Source organism: Leucopleurus acutus (assembly GCF_964270905.1).
Source record: "Leucopleurus acutus genome assembly, chromosome: 9".
NCBI lineage: Eukaryota > Metazoa > Chordata > Mammalia > Artiodactyla > Delphinidae > Leucopleurus > Leucopleurus acutus.
The window spans coordinates 40,832,377-40,854,499 of record NC_139144.1 but is presented as its reverse complement, the minus strand read 5'-3'; the positions used below and the strand labels follow the sequence as shown (position 1 = coordinate 40,854,499).

The window sequence follows — 22,123 nt, the reverse complement described above, 5'->3', positions numbered from 1 at the left end:
CACTTAACTTTCTCAGAGTGAATTATTGTAACCAACTGGGTATTTTTCAATAACCAAATATACATGTCCCTTGAGTATGTTGAATGTATTTCTTGTTCAGTTCTATTCAAGGGAGACATGAAATAGAGGAAATTATGGGTAGTTGTAAACTCTTAATTAGAGTATTCTGGAAATTAACTGAAAATAATTTGAGATACTATTCTCTGATTCTGACAGGAATGTGCAACCATATGAGTAGTTTTTTAGAGACTCTTTTATGATGACTATTACTATTATTATTTTATAACTATTATCCTACCTTTTTCATAGTAACATTTATGAAAAATATTTTACATTTAGGTTTACTTTCTATCTAAACAATTTTATGCAATTATATGAAATTAGTTTACCTTTCCTCAGATACCATTAAGTTTTCATTTTATTTTTAAAAAATCCACCTTGGCTTCCCACTGGGCGGTTCGTACAAACATTCCAAAGCAATGAGCACTGGTTAGAAGTAAAGCTCTTAAAACAGTAAAAGAAGCAATGGGTGGGAAGCAGGAATGAGAACATTCTTCAGCAACGCAAAGCACAGACTTCTAAGGGAATCTTCCCTCACCCTCTGCTCTTTGGAAAACTCTCATATACTGAAGAGCCTTCCATTCATTGGTATCTCCTCTAAACACATTACAATTTACTTTCTAAACAGTAGTAGGTCATTTATTGTTTACTGTTTTTTGGTCCCTTCATCCTCAGACTTCACCATCAACATAACACTATAGGAATGTTAGGTGTTTTTATTTTAAAAAATCGACCATGTATCAGACATCATTCCAGGCACAGGAGTTAAAACTAAAAGGACACCTCTGTTTCTCAAGTTGCATGCAAGCCTGCAGGAAGGGCTGGGAGGCAAACAGGTGAGTTTAATATCATGTGACAATTCTATTATGGGGTAAGCACAATACACCACAGCGAATAGAGCCCATAGTAAAGTGGTGCCTAAAATAGGGTTGGAAAACAGGCAAGATTTGCTGAAGAGCATGACTCTTTAAGAGAAGTCTATGCTTAGACTTAAGAAATGAATAGGAGTTGGCCACTCGGATGACCACGTGAGACATCTGGGTAATGGCAAGTAGCAGAGTATGGAGGGAACAACTACTGCAAAGGGGGAAGAAGAAAGAAGGGACCAGAAGCAAAGCTGGATAAACAAAGGCCTCCATAGATCAGGCAAGAAATATTCCTCAGGCTATAAGGAACCTATGAAGAGTTTCCACCAGATTCACATTATGGAAATGTCTGGCTGTAGATGAAGTAGGACTAGAGACAATGATACCACTTAAGAGACCACTGCAGTAATCCAGAGCTTTGTATGACTTTGAGTAGGGAGTGTCTGCACCCCAGATTGCTACAGCATGTGAATTTACCTGAGGCCAAATTAATTTTCCAGTAGATAACTAGAACATCACTCAGGCCTGGGACTAGCGTAATACAAGTAAAGCACTTGTCTTGGGCACAAAATTTAAGAAGGCACCAATAAATTCAGTAATTAAGATAAATAATACTTACAGCAATATTTTTAATAACAAATGTAAAAAATCCATGATGAACAAAACATCAAAAAGTTAAATAAGGACAGTGACTGAGTTCTTTGGGGATGTATGTGAAAATAGACCAATTCCCCATACAATGGGTTTCTTTTCCATCTTACTTGGAGAATTTCAGTTTATTCACTCAGTGTTGCTAACCAGCTAACTCACCTCGGAAGCCGAGACAGAACACCGGCTGATATGGATGTTAAGGCATCGTCCAAAGGACCTGATGGCTTCCCTTTGCGAATCCAGCTGACAACCAGTTCAAGCAGCATCAAGGAAATGAAATATGGAGTTGCCTGGAGAGGAAATTGCAGAAAAGAGATGCTATTGTGCTCGGTATGAAATTCTTCCAAGTTTCCTGATTAGTCATTCCCAAAGTGGGAGGCCCAGAGTGATAGTTCATAGCAGAAAAGGTATATACCTATCCTAGAGGATCATTTCCTCCCAACAGGCAAAGAAATCTGATTATTTCAGACACGCACTAAACAGATGCTCAAATTCTATCATCCAGTTTGGACATGAAATATAACTATGGATGTAACGACGATAATTCTGCCAAGAAAATAAAAAGATTAGGCAGGATGTGTTTCAAGTTAGATCTAAAAAAATACATCTGAAAAGAAGTGCAATAATCAGAAGTCTATTATCTACATGCCTAAGGCCCACTTTAAAAGGCTTTCCTTAAGGATGCACATGATTCTAGTTTTTCATATTAGAATTACAGGAATCACAAAATTGAAACTGTAAGAACAAAATATTTGCTTCTGAGTATTTCAGAGAATGAGGTCATTTTAAATGCTTGTTTTAGGCATCAAGTTTTATTCATACAGTATTTTTTTTATATCACAGAAAAAAATTCTTGTCATCCACAATTGATGACAAATATTGGACTAGGTTTGGTATCATAATATTAAAAAATGATTTATGAAGATGCGAGTACCACATTTTTTTCTTTAAAAAAATCAGAAAGAAGGAGTGATATCAAATCCTGAAAAAGTTATAGGTTTCACTCATTTGGAAGCTGATCATGAGTACTGAAGTTTTCTAAACTGAACTCCCAAGAACATATTCTCTGATGTCATTTTCTTTTCTATTTCTGATCTCAACTAGTAAGTGTTGTAAGAACAACTTTGACAGGGTGGGGAACTTAAACATTCAAGTTCTAATTCTGGATATTTCCACTTCCAATCATAGGCAGGAACCGGAAGTGCAACATGCCTCTGAACACCTGAGTTTCAAAGAAAACTTGGTTTAAGCTGAGACTTGGGAAGTCAGGGTTGAACTCAGTCAGCTGTGTATTCATTCTGCAGAACTATGCTGCTAAAATAAAGAGCAAATCGTTCCTGGAAGGTGGTAGACAAATTTTCCCTTTAGAAACACAACTGTTACAAAGTTTAGTGATGTCACATAACCACTAGCTACTGAGCTTCTAACAGCTAAATTTGTAAGGCCACTGTGTCCAGGAAAACTTTTTTAAAGTTTTATCATAGTCTGGAGTAACATATCAGAGAAGACAAGTTTAATAGGAGAAGATGGTCATGCATACTGCATGGAGGTTCAATTCAAGTGGAAATTCTACTTTTGCCCCATGCTTTTTTTTTTTTTTTTTTTTTTTTGCTGTATGCGGGCCTCTCACTGTTGTGGCCTCTCCCGTTGCGGAGCACAGGCTCCGGACGTGCAGGCTCAGCGGCCATGGCTCACGGGCCCAGCCGCTCCGCGGCATGTGGGATCTTCCCGGACCGGGGCACGAACCCGCGTCCCCTGCATCGGCCGGCGGAATCTCAACCACTGCACCACCAGGGAAGCCCGCCCCATGCTTTTTTGAAACTATTATTTTTTATTAGAATTATTTGAAGAATGGACATGAACGAAACCCTAAAATGTGTTTAACTTACTTCTTATTAAGAGAAAAGCAAGAGTAGCCTCTTCCCGGAGAGTCTCACCCGTTTTTGTTTTTTTAACATCTTTATTGGAGTGTAATTGCTTTACAATGCTGTGTTAGTTTCTGCTGTATAACAAAGTGAATCAGCTGTACATATACATATATCCCCACATGCCCTCCCTCTGCATCTCCCTTCCACCCTCCCTATCCCACCCCTCTAGGTGGTCACAAAGCACCGAGCTGATCTCCTTGCGCTATGCGGCTGCTTCCCACTAGCTATCTGTTCTACATTTGGTAGTGTATATATGTCCATGCCACTCTCTCACTTCGTCCAAGTTTACCCTTCCCCCTCCCCGTGTCCTCAAGTCCATTCTCTACATCTGCATCTTTATTCTTGTCCTGACCCTAGGTTCTTCAGAACCTTTCTTTTTTTTTCAGATTCTATATATATGTGTTAGCATACGGTATTTGTTTTTCTCTCTGACTTACTTCACTCTGTATGACAGACTCCAGGTCCGTCCACCTCCCTGAGAAAACCATAATTCAAACAGAGTCATGTACCACAATGTTCAGTGAAGCTCTGTTTACGATAGCCAGGACACAGAAGCAACCTAAGAGTCTCACCTTTTGAACATAATCAGGCACCTCTTCCAGGGTTTCAAATGACGTTTCATTGGGTTTCATCACGTAAAACAGCATGCGAATTCCCTGGGAAACCGAAACATCCTGTTGGGCTTCTGGGTTCTTCATCTCTGCCCTTGTCTGACTCCCAGCTGGAGAGTATTTGTGATTCTGTGGTTGAAGCCAGAGGCTGAACAAAGAGGACGAGATGTGCTGCACAGATCAAGCCCTTTGTCAGAGAACAGCTAAAAACAAAGCGCCACAGAGCACAGCCAACAGCAGATTCTGTGTGGAGAGACAGGAAAATACAAGGATCAATCAGGAACGAGTTCAGAGTTCAGAGACGCTGTCCCAGAAACAGTGCACTTGGGGAGGGGGAGGGGAGGAAGGGCTGCTGCCCAAATCAAGGATAAACAGTGGAGTCTGGCAGCAGGTGGAATAATTTATCATTAAAAAAGAAAAAAGACAAACAAACAAAACCACATGATACCTCCTTGGAAAGGAGAAGAAAAAAAGTGATAGCAGGTGAAAGTTCGCTCTGAAAAAGTGGGTGGAAATTCAAAACTCGAATCACATGAGGAAAATACATTTTTTTCTCTCCCTTTTGAAATTCACATTGTGTTCAGGTTTGTAGTCTCCCCAAAGAGTCACATTTCCTGAAAAGCCAAGGTGTTCTAATCTCACTTAATAAGACTAAGCTCAAAAGTCAATAAGCACTGGATATATCTTACTGGTGACTGCCTATATATTTCTGGATGTGTATCATGTTAATGTCTGAATGTTTGAAAACCAATTTAGGGGCATGTAGCTTCTTGCATGATTTGCATTGTTTAATGGATCTCAACTATTCCCATCTGTATTCTTCTTAGCACTAACGGGGACTCTGAAGAAGCTGTTAAGATGCTGCTGAGAGACCTTTTCTGTTTTCCAGGAGGAGTATACGTTGACTGTGCCTCTTAGGTAGACTAGAAGGCCCTTAACTGGTTGCATCACCAGTGAGTAAGCAGAGCTTTCCTGATTAGCCCTCCACCTAGAAAAGCTGTGGTCATGCTTTGGCTACCACCTCATCTTTTAAAAATGTTTATGTAGATTTAATTAGGTTATTAATACATGATTGTTTTATGAGAAATAAGTAGACACTATAGATAAGCAACAAATAAGTTACTACCCAGAGACACTACTAACATTTTGATATATGTATAATCAGTTCCACTATCATATGACATACTTGTTGCTAAAAAATCACTGCACTATGCAAGTTTGTGCAATAAAAACCATGGAGCTAATGAGAACTTTAATGCAAAGAATTAATTACAGAGATGATGAAAGAAGTAAAAAGCCAAATGGGAATAAAGAGGCAATCTAAAGGTTAATATCAATAGGAAGCCACTAGCATCCTTAAACTATAGATGGAAAAAGAGGTTATGTGAGTAGAGCTTGGGGGCTGTGGTCACCCAGGGAAAGTTAGAACCATGATGGGCCTGTCAAGGAAGAGCACAGAGGGGATGAAAAAAGTACTTCCTGCCAACCAATCTCCCAGCAGTACTTCCCCTTGGCCTAAAGGAGTCCAAAGCCAGGTGAGGGAGGATCCTAGGAAAGGAAGTCTGCAGGGGGCAGCCCCTGGAGAACACAGCAGGGAAGGAGAAGGTGAGGACTGGATTTAAAGAAAAAGTCAACCAAGGGCCAGCACACCATCATAACTTACTTAACTGTTTCTCCATTGTTGTGCAATTAAGTGTAGTCTTGCAGTTGGGCTAATAAGTTTAATGCAGCAACGAACATCACAGTATAAATATCTTGTACACTTGTGCACATTTTCAAATTAGATTTCTAGCAGTGGAATTACATTGTTGAAGGTTTTATAAAATTTATATTTTGATAAGTCATGCCAACTTCACCTCCAAAATTGCATTTCTCTCTTGCTAACATTGGCTACTATCAATCTTTTACAGTTTTTAGCCAATTGATTGGTGAAAAATGACATCTTGTTTTAATTTGCATTTCCCCAGTGACTTTGAAAATCTTCTCAATACATTTATTAGCCATTTGTTTTTCTTTGTGTGTGATTTACTTTTTAATGCATGTTGCACATGATTTTATTATATTGTCTCTTTGTATTGATTTATGGGCTATTTCTATTCTATATATGTATATATTTCTCTCATCTATGTGGTAAATGTTCTCTCATTTTTTATTTTATTTTAACTTTGCTATAAATATGTTGTCATACAGCGATTGTAACTGTGTGTGTGCTATTATCTTTTATTTTATTACTTCTGACTTTGGGTCTTGCTTATAAATGTTTTTTTCACCAGAATTCTGTAAAAAAGATGTCTTATATTTTCTTCTAGAATGCTTTCTTCTAGGATTTTTAGGCATCATTCCTTTCATCAACTGGAATTTAGTTTTGTAAATGTTATGAAGTCATTATTTCATGTTATATCTTCCCTAACTCCCTTTGATAGATCACAGTTCTTCCCGTACCATTAGTTAGAGTCAATACTTTTCACACTAGTCTTCTACTTAACGGCACTGTTTCCAGGCTCTCCACTCAGGTCCACTGATGTATGTGTCTATTCTTGTGCTGGTACCATGCTGTCTTAATTACTGTATTATCGTAATAAGTTCTGGTAACTTGTAGAACAACTGCTCATTTATGAATATTGTTTTTCAGAAATTGTACACTTTTTTTCACATTTGCTCTCATGAATCTATTAAGACTAAACTTGAAGGAATTCTATTGGTATTTTACTGGAACTTCACTAAATTCATGATTGATTTGGAAGCATTGACATCACAGGCATTCAGTAAACTTATCTGGAACAAATGAATCTATATACTACAGTCACTTAAACTTATTTAAATGATGCTAATGCTCACTACCAATCCTTGTATTCCTTATTTTCTCCATTCTTTTTTTTTGTACTGGCTTAGATTACAAGTTTTCTTTCTTTTTTCCAGAAGTTTACATATATGATCGCATGTTATACTATAATATTTTCTTACCTATATATGTGAGGAGTAACTTAGCTAAATATCAATCTCTAGGTCAAAAATTTGTCCCGCCACAAAAAAAATTCAACAGAGACAAACACTTTCACTGGAAATCTGTCAGGTGAAGCCAAGGTATGTAGAACAGAGGATGTTAAGCCTTTACCTGAACTAGAAAGAGGAAGCCCAAGATAGTTCCAGGTGCCTTTCTGCCCAAATATCGCAGTCAGAACTTCCTAGTCAATGGGGCCTTGCTGGCAGTCCCTTCTTTAATCCAGTTAAAGTGGAAATGCTTGGGAAGAGCCTGATATGAGTAACAAGCATCTCATGAGAATGCAAGACACGAAAACCTGCTACTCTTAGTGCCGCATTTGCAAATAACTCAGCACAAAAAGCCATCAGAAACTTTTTGTAAAGAAAAATCACTTAAAAAACTGATTGGGAACCTCTAGTGATATTGATAACTATCCATTCCTATTGATATTAGGAACCTCTAGTGATATTGATAACAAAGAGAAATCACAGTAATTTAAACAGGGAAATTATAAAGAATTGTCAGCTATAATTGGGAATTGGAATAATGACAAAGTGACCAATAAAAGTTAAGGAAACTAGGAAGAGCATAGAAATAGCAGATGAAAGGGGCAGGCAGTACCTCTAGGGCTGGACTAAGGAACTTGCCAGAAATTGTATTGGAGGAGGACAAGAATGCTGGTTGACCCACTAGCTTTGACCCAACTGGAGGCACTCAGAGGCTCCTCACCTCCTCCCCTGTCCTTGGAATACATATACCTTCTGCCCACCCCTCCCACAGCTGGAGCCATTTTCAAGGACACAGTCTTGAGAGAGCAATGTGTTGTTGAAACATCTGGACTGACTAGTGACTGAACCAGTCAAGACCTCATATAAACTTTTAAGATTCTGGCAGATGGGTGCAGAGATCTACTTGTTCTGTGGCTGCTGCAGACAAGCCTTGTATGTAAGTTTTCTTGCCTGTTAAACCTGCCACCTCCCAATCTGGAGTGGCCTCTTTCTTTGGTCTCCCCTTGCCCTCCGTGTATGGGGGACAGTTTCAGATTTCACCTGGGAAGTTTCCAAGGATTCAAACCAACAAATCTGCCCTCTAGGATGACTAAGAAAGCTCTTTATCACGGGCATCTCACCAAGGCGCTTCCCTAGGAAACCACCTGAGGGGGTAAAGGCTCTGGCTTCCAAGCATTGCAGGAACTGGGCACTGGAGAATCCCGATGCTGCACAGTGCTGTGTGGTACTGCCCAGTGAGCACAAGAAACCAGAGAGGAAAACCTCTTCCTTCAACAATGACTGTGCAGGGCCCACTCCTGGTAAAGCCTAACGTTATGTCAGCTAGCACACGACCAATATTTAAGGGCTCAGATCCATTTTTGCAGATCAGGCAATGAAGTGTGAACTTGGATATGAGAAGCAATACCTTATAACTAACACTAAACATAACACTCTTTAGTAATTATAAAAAATTTTCCTCATCATAGCCTCTTATGCATGTGACAGTTTCAATGTTCATGAAATTATAAATCACGTAAAAACAATTTTTTAAGATGTGTTCATTGTAAGAGAAGGGGAGGGGGAGAGTTTCTATGTAGAGCTCTGCATTTTCTTTCAGTATTTAACATTTCAGATTAATATGAAGTCTGAGTTCAACTTGACTTTTTTTCTTCCCTAGGTTAGCCATTTCTGTCTCTTGGATGTTCACGGAATACTTTTATGCCCTTGAAATTAAATCATTTTGGTGTGTTGTTTCTTTGATAGGAATATTTTAAAGAGGTAAACCTTCTTAAACCTCAGATTCTAATCTTCCTTTCCTTTAAGGAAATTTTCTCTAATTGTATTTTTGGCTATTATTTCTATTCCATTTTTTAATACTTATTCACAAATATGATTTATCTGTTTAGCAGATCACATTTGTCTTTCACATACATATATTGTCTCTGACCACTTTCATCTTTCATTTTCTAATGTGCTCTGATTTGCTCAAGGTTATGCTTTAGGTGTATTTTTCTTCACTGTTTCTTTTTTCCTTCTGGTTCTACTTTAAATTCTACAGTAGCATTATTTGTTTTCTTAAATCCTTTCCTTAACTCTCTTAGTATTTCTATTATGTCTATTTCTTATCATATAATCTCTTTTTTCTTCAGATTTATTTCCTATTTAACTTCTTCCTGTGCATAAAACAGTGCTGCCTAAAATTCTTAATTACCTGGGGATGGTAATACTCAGGATACTCAAAAGAATGCCCTTCATCTACTTTTGGCAATCTCTTTCTGGGCCTCATCCCCAATTTGTTTATCTTTGAATGGGTACAGGTCTTTTTGTGCTTTTAATCCCCCAAAAAGACACATGTGGATGATTATTCCTTGGTACTATATCTTCAGGCCTATGTGGCATTTTGGAGATTAGGTTTATCTTGTTAATTCAACCTGCGGGGGGAAGAGGAGCTCTGAATATGACAAGTCTCCACCAGTCTCTGCCTGTTTTTTCAGCCAGCTGGAACTGCTGCAGCGGCGGCCAGCTTTCCTCATCTTGACCCTCTTCTTGACCTGTATTGCTTGTCATACAAAAAGACCATTTAAGGTATTTGTCCCGTAATTTCTCTTTATTGAGGCTGGAGTTTCCATGGCCCATCATGAAGGGCTTCCAGTCAGAAACCTTGTCTTTTGATTTTGGACAATTTGACAACTGGGAAAAATAAGAATTTGTTTATGGAAAAGTTTCTCAGCATTTGGATTCTCTCTTTTGTGAGAAATTCTATACTCCCCTCCACCCTAGATGATCCCATCCTCCTCTGCTGTCTTTGGCACCAAAGGCCAAAATGACTCCAATTAGACTGAGTCAATCTTAGCCGTAGTTCTCACCACCAGTCCTGACCGCATGCAGATTACAGGGTTCATCCACCACAATGGAGGAATCAAACTCTGTTTTTGCAAAACTGGGCTGGAGAAGTAGCTTATTGTGTAGTCATCTTTCTATTAAGTGTTAAAAATCACACATTAAGTTGAACTTCAATGTGGATGCAAGAAAGGACACTCTCATTTTTTTCTTGGTGCTACCACAATTTTATCCCTCTGAATAAGGGGATATTTAGTTTGCCATTTACTCTAGAACTGATGAAGTCCTTTCTCTCCTATATTAATTTGCTAAAGCTGCCTTAACAAAATGTCATAGACTTAGTGGCTTAATCAACATAAATTTATTTTATCACAGTTCTAGAGGCTGGAAGTCCAAGATCAATGTGTTGGCAGGTTTGGTTTCTTCTGATGCCTCTCTCCTTGCCTTGTAGATGGATGTCTTTTCACCATGTCCTCATATGGCCTTTCCTTTGTGTACATACATACTTGTTGTTTCTCTTACTCTTATAAGATCACCAGTCCTATCGGATTAGGGCTCCACCCGTAAGACATCATTTAACCTTAGTTACTGCTGTAAAGGCCCTATATCCAAATACAGTCATATTGGGAGGAAAGACTTCAACATATGAATTCTGAGGAGTCACAATTCAGTCGAAAACACCTCTTCATATATCCTTTCTTTTAGTCCTTTGAGTGAATTTCTGGGAATTGGACTGGAAACGTGATCTTATATCACCCTCTTTAAAAGTTTATTTTTCTAAGGTCATAAAAGCAATATAGGTTCACTGTAGAAATATAGAAAAATGTAGAACATGCTTAAGAAAATAAGTAAACCATCATAATCCCACTAATCAAATTAGAGACTCATTAACATTTTAACATATCAATATATCTTATGTTTAGGTTTTTTTCAGGGACATTATTTCACATAAATGAGTTCACACTATGCATAATTTTAGGTCCACCTTTTTAAAATCTGGAAGTCACATGATGAATGACAAAGTCTCAAAATGGAAGATGTCTTGGTCTTTGAGTCACTACTCGGAGGAGAGTTATCCATCAATCAGAATATTCTGTAAGCAAAATTTATCATTATAATGTGTTTTGTGTTTCATTTGTTATCATTTGAGGCAAATGGTTGCCCAACCAATATAGACAAAAAGGCATTGGAGGGTTTTGATCAGAAGAATCACATAATCTGACATCAGTCTGGTTTCTATGTGAGGAATAGGCTTTAGAGGAGGAGAATGAAAGCAAGGGAGTGTTCAGAAGTGATTGATACAGTCCAGGAACTACACGTGGGTGACTTACACTAGGAAGGTTTCAGTGGAAGTAGTGAGAACTGGAAAGATTCTGGATACATTTTGATTATAAAGCTGACAAGGACTTCCCTGGTGGCACAGTGGTTAAGAATCTGCCTGCCAGCACAGGGGACACAGGTTCAAGCCCTGGTCTGGGAAGATCCCACATGCCGTGGAGCAATTAAGCCCGTGTGCCACAACTACTGATTCTGCTCTCTAGAGCCTGCGAGTCACAACTACTGAGCCCACATGCCACAACTACTGAAGCCCACGTGCCTAGAGCCCATGCTCCGCAACAAGAGAAGCCACCACAATGAGAAGCCCACGCACTGCAACGAAGAATAGCCCCCACTCTCCACAACTAGAGAAAGCCCGTATGCTCCAACGAAGACCCAATGCAGCCAAAAATAAAAATTAATTAATTAAAAAAAAAAGCTGACAAGGTTTACTAACAGACTGGATAAGGGAACAGGCATAGTTTCAAAAATTTGGTTTAAGTAGATGAAAGAATGTAGTGGTTATTAACTACAATGGACAAACTGGGGGATTTGGCTTTAAACATGGTATGAGATGGCTAAAGACATCTAAGTGGAGATGGTTGTAGCAAATGGGTATATAAAACTGAAGTTCAAAGCTCAAAAGAGGAGAATTAGTTATGAATAGAAAGGAAAAAGTACTGACAAGAATAGAATAGCTACAAGCCAAACATAAGAATGATTTCCATATATAGATTTTTCAACCATGTTCATATGCATAAAAAATACTCATTTTTAATTTGAAAATCATGGTTAGTATATTTATTTTATTTGCATGACAAAAATTTTATAGTTCAAATAGAGAAAACATAAAATATTATAATTTGCACATTATTATAAATAATCTCATTATGGAAGTAACTGAAAGGCTATATCATGTTCCTATGTTAAATATTAGTAGGCACATCTTTTTTTTTCAAGTATTAAGAGTCTCATTTTCAGCTGCTAGAAAGTCCAGTGTACTTTTCTTTTTGAATTTTATTTATTTTTTTATACAGCAGGTTCTTATTAGTCATCAATTTTATACACATCAGTGTACACATGTCAATCTCAATCACCCAATTCATCACACCCCCACCCCCACCACCCCGCTGCTTTCCCCCCTTGGTTTCCATACGTTTGTTCTCTACAACTGTGTCTCAATTTCTGCCCTGCAAACTGGTTCATCTGTACCATTTTTCTAGGTTCCATATATATGCGTTAATATACGATATTTGTTTTCCTCTTTCTGACTTACTTCACTCTGTATGACAATCTCTAGATCCATCCACGTGTCAACAAATGACCCAAATTTGTTCCTTTTTATGGCTGAGTAATATTCCATTGTATAAACATACCACAACTTCTTTATCCATTCGTCTGTCGATGAGCATTTAGGTTCTTCCATGACCTGGCTATTGTAAATAGTGCTGCAAGGAACATTGGGTGCATGTGTCTTTTTAAGTTATGGTTTTCTCTGGGTATATGCCCAGTAGTGGGATTGCTGGATCATATGGTAATTCTATTTTTAGTTTTCTAAGGAACCTCCATACTGTTCTCCATACTGGCTGATTCAGTTTACATTCCCACCAACAGTGCAAGAGGGTTCCCTTTACTCCACACCCTCTCCAGCATTTGTTGTTTGTAGATTTTCTGATGAGGCCAATTCTAACTGGTGTGAAGTGATACCTCATTGTAGTTTTGATTTGCATTTTTCTAATGATTAGTGATGTTGGGCAGCTTTTCATGTGCTTCTTGGCCATCTGTATGTATTCTTTGGACAAATGTCTATTTAGCTATTCTGCCCATTTTTGGATTGGGTTGTTGTTTTTGTTTGTTGTTGGTTTTTTTTGCAGTACACGGGCCTCTCCCGTTGTGGAGCACAGGCTTCAGACGCACAGGCTCAGAGGCCATGGCTCACAGGCCCAGCCGCTCCGCGGCATGTGGGATCTTCCCAGACCAGGGCCGAACCCGTGTCCCCTGCATCGGCAGGTGGACTCTCAACCACTGCACCACCAGGAAAGCCTGGGTTGTTGTTTTTTTAATATTGAGCTGCATGAGCTGTTTATATACTTTGGAGATTACTCCTTTGTCTGTTGATTCGTTTGCGAAAATTTTCTCCCATTCTGAGGGTTTTCTTTTTGTCTTGTTTATGGTTTCCTTTGCTGTGCAAAAGTTTTGAAGTTTCATTAGGTCCTATTTGTTTATTTTTGTTTTTATTTCCATTACTCTAGGAAGTGGATCAAGAAAGATCTTTCTGTGATATATGTCAAAGAGTGTTCTTCCTATGTTTTCCTCTAAGAGTTTTACAGTGCCTGGTCTTACATTCAGGTCTCGAATCCATTTTGAGTTTATTTTTGTGTATGGTGTTAGGGAGTGTTCTAATTTCATTCTTTTACATGTAGCTGTCCAGTTTTCCCAGCACAACTTATTAAAGAGGCTGTCTTTTCTCCACTGTATACCCTTGCCTCCTCTGTCATAGATTAGTTGAACATAGGTGCGTGAGTTAATCTCTGGGCTCTCAATCTTGTTCCATTGATCTATGTTTCTGTTTTTGTGCCAGTATCATATTATCTTGATTACTGTAGCTTTGTAGTATAGTCTGAGTCAGGGAGTCTGTTTCCTCCAGCTCTGTTTTTTTCCCTCAAGACTGCTTTGGGTATTCGGGGTCTTTTGTGTTTCCATACAAATTTTAAGATTTTTTGTTCCAGTTCCATAAAAAATGCCATTGGTAATTTGATAAGGGTTGAATTCAATCTGTAGATTGCTTTGGGTAGTATAGTCATTTTCACAATATTGATTCTTCCAAGATAATAACATGGTATATCTCTCCATCTGTTGGTATCATCTTTAATTTATTTCATTAATGTGTTACAGTTTTCTGCATACAGGTGTTTGTCTCCTTAGGTAGGTTTATTCCTAGGTATTTTATTCTTTTTATTGCAATGGTAAATGGGAGTGTTTCCTTAATTTCTTTTTCAGATTTTTCATCATTAGTGTACAGGAATGCAAGAGATTTCTGTGTATTAATTTTGTATCCTGCAACTTTACCAAATTCATTGATTAGTTCTAGTAGTTTTCTGGTGGCATCTTTAGGATTCTCTATGTATATTATCATGTCATCTACAAACAGTGACACTTTTACTTCTTCTTTTCCAATTTGTATTCCTTTGATTTCTTTTTCTTCTCTGATGGCCATGACTAGGACTTCCAAAACTATGTCAAATAATAGTGGTGATAGTGGACACCCTTGTCTTGTTCCTGATCTTAGAGGAAATGCTTTCAGTTTGAGAATGATGTTTGCTGTGGGTTTGTCGTATATGGCTTTTATTATGTTGAGGTAGGTTCCCTCTATGCCCACGTTCTGGAGAGTATTTTTTTTTTCTTGCGATACGCGGGTCTCTCACTGTTGTGGCCTCTCCCGTTGCGGAGCACAGGCTCCGGACGCACAGGCTCAGCGGCCATGGCTCACGGGCCCAGCCGCTCCACTGCATGTTGGATCCTCGTGGACTGGGGCATGAACCCGTGTCCCCTGCATCGGCAGGCGGACTCTCAACCACTGCGCCACCAGGGAAGACCTGGAGAGTTTTTATCATAAAACAGTGTTGAATTTTGTCAAAAGCTTTTTCTGCATCTATTGAGATGATCATATGGTTTTTATTCTTCAATTTGTTAATATGGTTTATCACATTGATTGATTTGTGTATATTGAAGAATCCTTGCAACCCCAGGATAAATCCCACTTGATCATGGTCTATGATCCTTTTAATGTGTTATTGGATTCTGTTTGCTAGTATTTTGTTGAGGATTTTTGCATCTATATTCATCAGTAATATTGGTCTATAATTTTCATTTTGTAGTATCTTTGTCTAGTTTTGGTATCAGGGTGATGGTGGCCTCACAGAAAGAGTTTGGGAGTGTTCATTCCTCCTCAATTTTTTGGAAGAGTTTGAGATAGATGGGTGTTAGTTCTCTAAATGTTTGATAGATTTCACCAGTGAAGCCATCTGGTCCTGGACTTTTGTTTGTTGGAAGATTTTTAATCACAGTTTCAATTTCATTACTTGTGATTGGTCTGTTCCTATTTTCTATTTCTTCCTGGTTCAATCTTGGAAGGTTATACCTTACTAAGAATTTGTCCATTTCTTCCAGGTTGTCCATTTTATTGGCATAGAGTTGCTTGTGTTAGTCTCTTAGCATGCTTTGTATTTCTGCAGTGTCTGTTGTAACCTTTCCTTTTTCATTTCTACTTTTATTGAGTTGAGTCCTCTCCCTCCTTTCCTTGAGGAGTCTGGCTAACAGTTTATCAATTTTGTTTATCTTCCCAAAGAACAAGCTTTTAGTTTTACTGATTTTTGCTATTGTTTTCTTTGTTTCTATTTCATTTATTTCTGCTCTGATCATCATGATTTCTTTCCTCTAACTTTGGATTTTGTTTGTTCTTCTTTCTCTAGCTTCTTTAGGTGTAAGTTTAGATTGTTTATTTGAGATTTTTCTTGTTTCTTGAGGTAGGCTTGTATAGCTATAAACTTCCCTCTTAGAACTGCTTTTGCTGCATCCCATAGGTTTTGGATCATCATGTTTTCATTGTCATTTGCCTCTAGGCAATTTTTGATTTCCTCTTTGATTTCTTCAGTGATCTCTTGGTTATTTAGTAACATATTGTTTGGCCTCCAAGTGTTTGTGCTTTTTACATTTTCTTCCCTGTAATTCATTTCTAATCTCATAGCATTGTGGTAAGAAAAGATGCTTGATATGATTTCAATTTTCTTAAATTTACTGAGGCTTGATTTGTGATCCAAGATGTGATCTATCCTGGAGAATGTTCCGTGCGTACTTGAGAAGAAAGTGTAATCTGCTGTTTTTGGATGGAATGTCCTATAAATATCAATTAAATCTTTGTGGTCTATTGTGTCATTTAAAGCTTCTGTTTCCTTATTTATTTTCATTTTGGATGATCTGTCCATTGGTGTAAGTGAGGTGTTAAAGTCCCCCACTATTTATTGTGTTACTGCTGATTTTCTCTTTTATAGCTGTTAGCAGTTGCCTTATGTATTGAGGTGCTCCTATGTTGGGTGCATATATATTTATAATTGTTGGACTGATCCTTTGATCATTATGTAATGTCCTTCCTTGTCTCTTGTAACATTCTTTATTTAAAAGTCTATTTTATCTGATAGGAGTATTGCTACTCCAGCTTTCTTTTGATTCCCAGGTGCATGGAATATCTTTTTCCATCCTCTCACTTTCAGTCTGTATGTGTCCCTAGGTCTGAAGTGGGTCTCTTGTATACAGCATATAGATTGGTCTTGTTTTTGTATCTATTCAGCAAGCCTGTGTCTTTTGGTTGGAGCATTTAATCCATTCACGTTTAAGGTAATTATATGTGTGTTCCTGTAACCATTTTCTTAATTGTTCTGGGTTTCTTTTTGTAGGTCCTTTTCTTCTCTTGTGTTTTCCACTTAGAGAAGTTCATTTAGCATTTGCTGTAGAGCTGGTTTGGTGGTGCTGAATTCTCTTAGCTTTGGCTTGTCTGTAAAGCTTTTGATTTCTCCATTGAATCTGAATGAGATCCTTGCCAGGTAGAGTAATCTTAGTTGTAGGCTCTTCCCTTTCATCACTTTAAGCATATCATGTCACTCCCTTCTGGATTGTAGAGTTTCTGCTGAGAAATCAGCTGTTAACCTTATGGGAGTTCCCTTGTATGTTATTTGTCGTTTTTCCCTTGTTGCTTTCAGTAATTTTTCTTTGTCTTTAATTTTTGCCAATTTGATTACTATGTGTCTCGGCATGTTTCTGCTTGGGTTTATCCTTATGGGACTCTCTGTGGTTCCTGGCCTTGGGTGGCTATTTCCTTTCCCACGTTAGGGAAGTTTTCCACTATAATCTCTTCAAATATTCTCTCAGACCCTTTCTTTTTCTCTTCATCTTCTGGAATCCCTATAATTTGAATGTTGGTGCAAATAGTGTCCCAGAGGTCTCTGAGATTGTCTTCAATTCTTTTCATTCTTTTTTCTTTATTCTGCTCCTCAGAAGTTATTTCCACCATTCTGTCTTTCAGCTCACTTATTCATTCTTCTGCCTCAGTTATTGTGTTATTGATTCCCTCTAGTCTATTTTTCATTTCAGTTATTGTGTTGTTCACCTCTGTTTGTTCTTCTAGATCTTTGTTTAACATTTCTTGTATTTTCTGAATTTGTACCTCCATTCTATTTCTGAGATTCTGGATCATCTTTACTATCATTACTCTGAATTATTTTTCAGGTAGATTGCATATTTTCTCTTCATTTATTTGGTCTTGTAGGTTTTTACCTTGCTCCTTCATCTGTGACATATTTTTTTGCCATCTCATTTTTTAATTTTTTTGATGGGTACGATTGTGTTCCTGACTTACTGGTTGTTTGCCCTGTAGCTTCCAGCACTGGAGTTTGTAGGTTGTTGGGTGGAGCTGGGTTTTGGTTTTGAGATTAGGATCTACAGTTGAACTCACTCCTACAAATATTCCCCGGGTTCTGAGGTTCTCTCTTAGTCAAGTGGTTCAGACTTGGAGCTCCCACTGCAGGAGCTTTGGCCCAACCCCTGACTTGTGAACCAAGATCCTACAAGCCGCATGGGGTGGCAAAAAAAAAAAAAAAAAGAAAAGAAAAAAAGGAGCAGAACAATAACAAAGAGTTAAAAAAATAGACTAGAAAACTAACAGATATGTTAGAAAGAATATAAAAATAAAAATATAGATGAAACAACAATCAGAAGGTAAAACAGAACCACAGTAGTAAAAAGGAGGAGGAAAAAAAAATTGTGGAAAATGCCTTGGTTGTGGGGGGCGAGGCTTAGGGTGGGCGGGGTTTAGGCAGTGTGTGTGGCCTATGCTTAGGACCCACAGGGCTGGAAAAGGCCCTGGGGTGGAGCGGGGAGGGCTTGGGCTCAAGGTAACAGAACAGGCCCAGGCTTGCCTCTGATCTCAGATAGGGGAGGACCCAGCCTGGGAGCCCAGCAGGCTTCCCTGCGTGAGTGGTCAGGTCTAATGCCCTCTGTGCCTCTCCTGCTCCTCTGGTCCTAGAGGGTCCCTCCCGCATGCCTCTCCTGTTCTCCCCTGGACTCCCTCCTATGTCCCCAAGACCCATGTGGCTTAGAGGGGGCCTCTGAAGGCACAGGACCCGGCCTGAGAGCCAGGCAAGCTTCCTGGGTTGATTGGGCAAGGGAAACGCTAGGCATGCTCCCCCCTGATCCTAGCCCCTGAGGGTCCCTCCAGGCATGAGAACCCCTCTCCCCTCCCAGCCACCCCTAAGGGGCGCCAGTCCTGTGCAGCCTCCATTTCTCCACCCCTCTCAGTCCCCCCACGTTTTAGACGGTTGCTTGGGGGTTCCTCCCAACTCCTTTGGCATTGAGGTCCCCCACCAGCTTCCAGCGGGTGCCCTAGTTGTGGGGAGATGCGAACACTGCACCTTCCCATGCCGCCATCTTGACTTCGCCCCTCCAATGTCAAGCGTATCTTTTAACAGTAAGAAACTGCCTAACTGTTTTCCCAAATGTATGCATCATCTAGCAGTCTCACCAGTATGGAAGTTCCAATTGTTCTGCATGCTTTATAGCACTTGCTATATCCAGGATTATTGTTATTTTTTATTCTCTTTTTCAGATCTATACGGCTACATAATTTGTGTAGAATAGGTAAGTTGTCACAATGCAAGTTTATTATCTTCATTCCTATTTTATTCCTATGTATTTGGAGGGCAATTGTTTTTAGAACATAGCTATGTGTTGCCAAATTTTTAATATTGTCTCTAAGAGTCTTTGAATCCTTTGTATTAATACATTTCATTAGAAAATGGCAATATATGAAACTTAATCTCTCTATTTTCTTAGATCAGATTTTATTACTTTTGGCCAAAGTCCTTTCCACGACTTAGAAGGCAAAGATCAGGTACAACATGATCTTTAAAGAAATTTATGGCATGCACGTCAGTTCAGAGCATAAAAAACAAATAGTATTTCAGAAGTTATTTCTTTAAAATCCCATCAAGCTAATACATCTCATTGTTATTTTAACAGTAGTCAGTGCCAAAAGTGCAACTCAAAGTTCTGCACTCATATCAGTGTCAGAATGTATGTAACTCGCTCTTTACAGGATTGATTTTGAGTCAATGTTGGAATTAAGCCAAATGCACAGTACAGAATAAAAGAATGTGGAAGATCTCAAGAGTATTTCTTGAAAGAGCTCATGAGAGTCTCTGCAAAGAGAGGTTTTTTTTGGAAAATAAGTTTGGAAAATAAAATAATACACATAACACTTAAAGATAAATTTTGTGTGTAATAAATATTTTAAAGGTTCTGACAAGTCCAGCAACAAAGAAATTTATTTTAATTTGTTCAACTTGCAGTTTCCCAGCTGTAATTTACTAGAGAACTCCTGTTAATCTAACAGTTGCAAATAGCTCTGAGAATGTGTATGACACGGTGCATGATTTGGGGATTGCTATCTTACTTAGGGCCTCTTTAGGGCTGTTCTCTGGGGGATGAGGGGGAGGAAGAATGGAAACCTATCTTTGGTAACAGTAATTAATGCCCACTGATTTGAGAGAAAAATCATGATAAAAGACTTGCATATTTCTGAAAATAAGTAAAAAGGCTAGATTAGTGTTCTATACCACATACAAAAGTGTGTTTCTAGTAACACCAGCAGATAAGGCAAAGTCCTTTACCTAAATATCCATCACAGGAACTGCTGTCTGCTGATGAAAGGACCTGTGAACCTTCTTTTATAAAACAGAGTTGAAGCAATTCATCGTAGACATAAATTCAGTTCTTATCATTCTCTAGGACACATGGTTAAGAATTTCTCTCTAGTTTCAGTACCAAGAATAATGTGTTTCTCCTGAACAGCATTCACATTATTTAACTTTATGGATGCTATGAATCACCTGACTAATCATGTTTCCCACTTCAGATGGTTTAATATGTAGCTTACTGCCAGATCTATGACATAAATCTAGCAAGTGTGTAGGATCCAACTGGTGGCATACAAAACTCACCCCTGGATCCACGTTGATTCTACCCACATTTTTCTTGCTTAATTTTTATCACCTATTTCATTCTGCTTTATTAAGCTTTATTGAGTGTACTGGTGTAAGATGTTTTTATTTCTTCTTGTCACAAGGTAAAGAATTTTTAATGTTAATAGATTATTTAATGAGTGAAAAAAGCAATTCTCTAGTAGTGCCCCATTTTGATAGCCATTCTCAGGAGACACCTGTAAATTTTTATTATCCTCACAAAAGCACAGATTGCAATTAAGAAGAGCCAGCATTGAATGGGATGCTGGTGATGCCAATGGAAAAAAACTGAAGAGTTTTAGGGCATCAATACGTGATCCCAGCAAACTGATATATTTTTCATTTATTTTTAATTTTTATTTCAAGAATCATTCTCCCAAAATAAAGAGATCACTACTTTTTGAATCATAGTTGACTTTTACTTCAGACTTTTTTCTTGGGAGAAAGGGATTAAATTTATTCAATATCTTGTATAAGGAACTATACTGCTCTATACTTCAAACATGTAACTGGGATGTCTGGATCTTCATTTGGGGGTAGAGCAAATAAGGCTATACCGTAGCATCAGAACAAACAATTCTCAGTAACACATATGCTTCTGCAACACTTCCCCATGTCCTCCTTCTCCAGGAAGTTCAGGAATCTTACTTGGGGGTCAGGGTTCCTTGCTGGAAATGGACAGTCCCACCTTGCTTATGTAACGTAAACATAAAACTCTGCCCTTGAGTCTGGATGACTCCATAACACTACCAGAACTTGTCTGCCTTATAATTAATCACTGTGCTGTTGTTGCCATCACCTGGTCAAGAATTCTTCTGTGCCAACTGAAATCAGAAATTTCTCAAAGATATCTTCGGTTCATTTTTGCTGATGCCTCTGGAACACTACTGCACATCACTGTCACCTGCCCTGTGCAAAGCAATGAATTTGATGCCTATGATCTGCTTGCTGCTTTCTTCATTTATGAAGAAAACTCTGGAGTCACAGGGGTTCTTTAAAGTAAAAGAATATACCTCACACAAATATATCCAAAGCCACATACCTTCTGCACCTTTCCCACTCCCTCAAGAACTATATCAAAATTTTACATTTCCACTCTTCAAAAGTCACTGTTAAAAGAATCAAAAGATGACCCCAGACTACGGAAAAGTGTTTACAAATCCTGTATTTATTATGAGAACTGGACCCGGAATAAACAAATAACTCTAAAAACAAAACTTAAATGCAACCTAATTTTTAAAAAAGTGGGCAAGAGATTTAAAGAGACACTTCACCAAAGATCATTCAAATGGCAAATCAGTACTTAAATAATGCTCAATGTCATTAGTCATTAGAGAAATGCAAATTAAAATCATTAAATACCAATTAAAATGGATTTTATAAGACTGGTGATAATGAGCATTTGTGAGGAGGTGGAGTAACTGTGGTCATCGTATACTACTGGTGGGCATGGAAAATGGTACAAATCACTATGGAAGGCTGTTTCACAGATTCTTAAAAAATTAAACATAGACTTACCTTATGACGTACCCATTTAACTCCTAGAAATGTACAGAAAAAAGGAAACCATATATCCGTGCAAATAGTTGCACACATGTTAATAGCACATTTGTTGGTATTTATAACAGATAAAACACACTAATCCATAGATTCACCTTACAATATGCAGGATGTTCCCATTTTCACAGTGGCTTTATGGGGAATATTCAGCTGCTCTGTCAAATTTCACTGTAGAGCATACATCTGGGGATCTACCTTGATGCTTCCATTTTTCTTACTTCCCATGTCTAGTTTAACATCAACTC

At 38.3% G+C, this 22,123-nt stretch overlaps 1 protein-coding gene across 1 annotated transcript in view; it reads right to left on the bottom strand.

Moving 5' to 3' along the window:
• Positions 1-22,123, bottom strand: part of AGMO (alkylglycerol monooxygenase) — a 374,037-nt gene that overhangs the window by 320,621 nt on the left and 31,293 nt on the right. The window contains exons 3-4 of the mRNA XM_082846263.1: positions 4,078-4,359; positions 1,737-1,867 (exon numbers count right to left, since the gene is read on the bottom strand). Coding sequence (XP_082702389.1) covers positions 1,737-1,867; positions 4,078-4,203 — 257 coding nt within the window. The 5' untranslated portion in view covers positions 4,204-4,359. The remainder of the gene's footprint in view (positions 1-1,736; positions 1,868-4,077; positions 4,360-22,123) is intronic.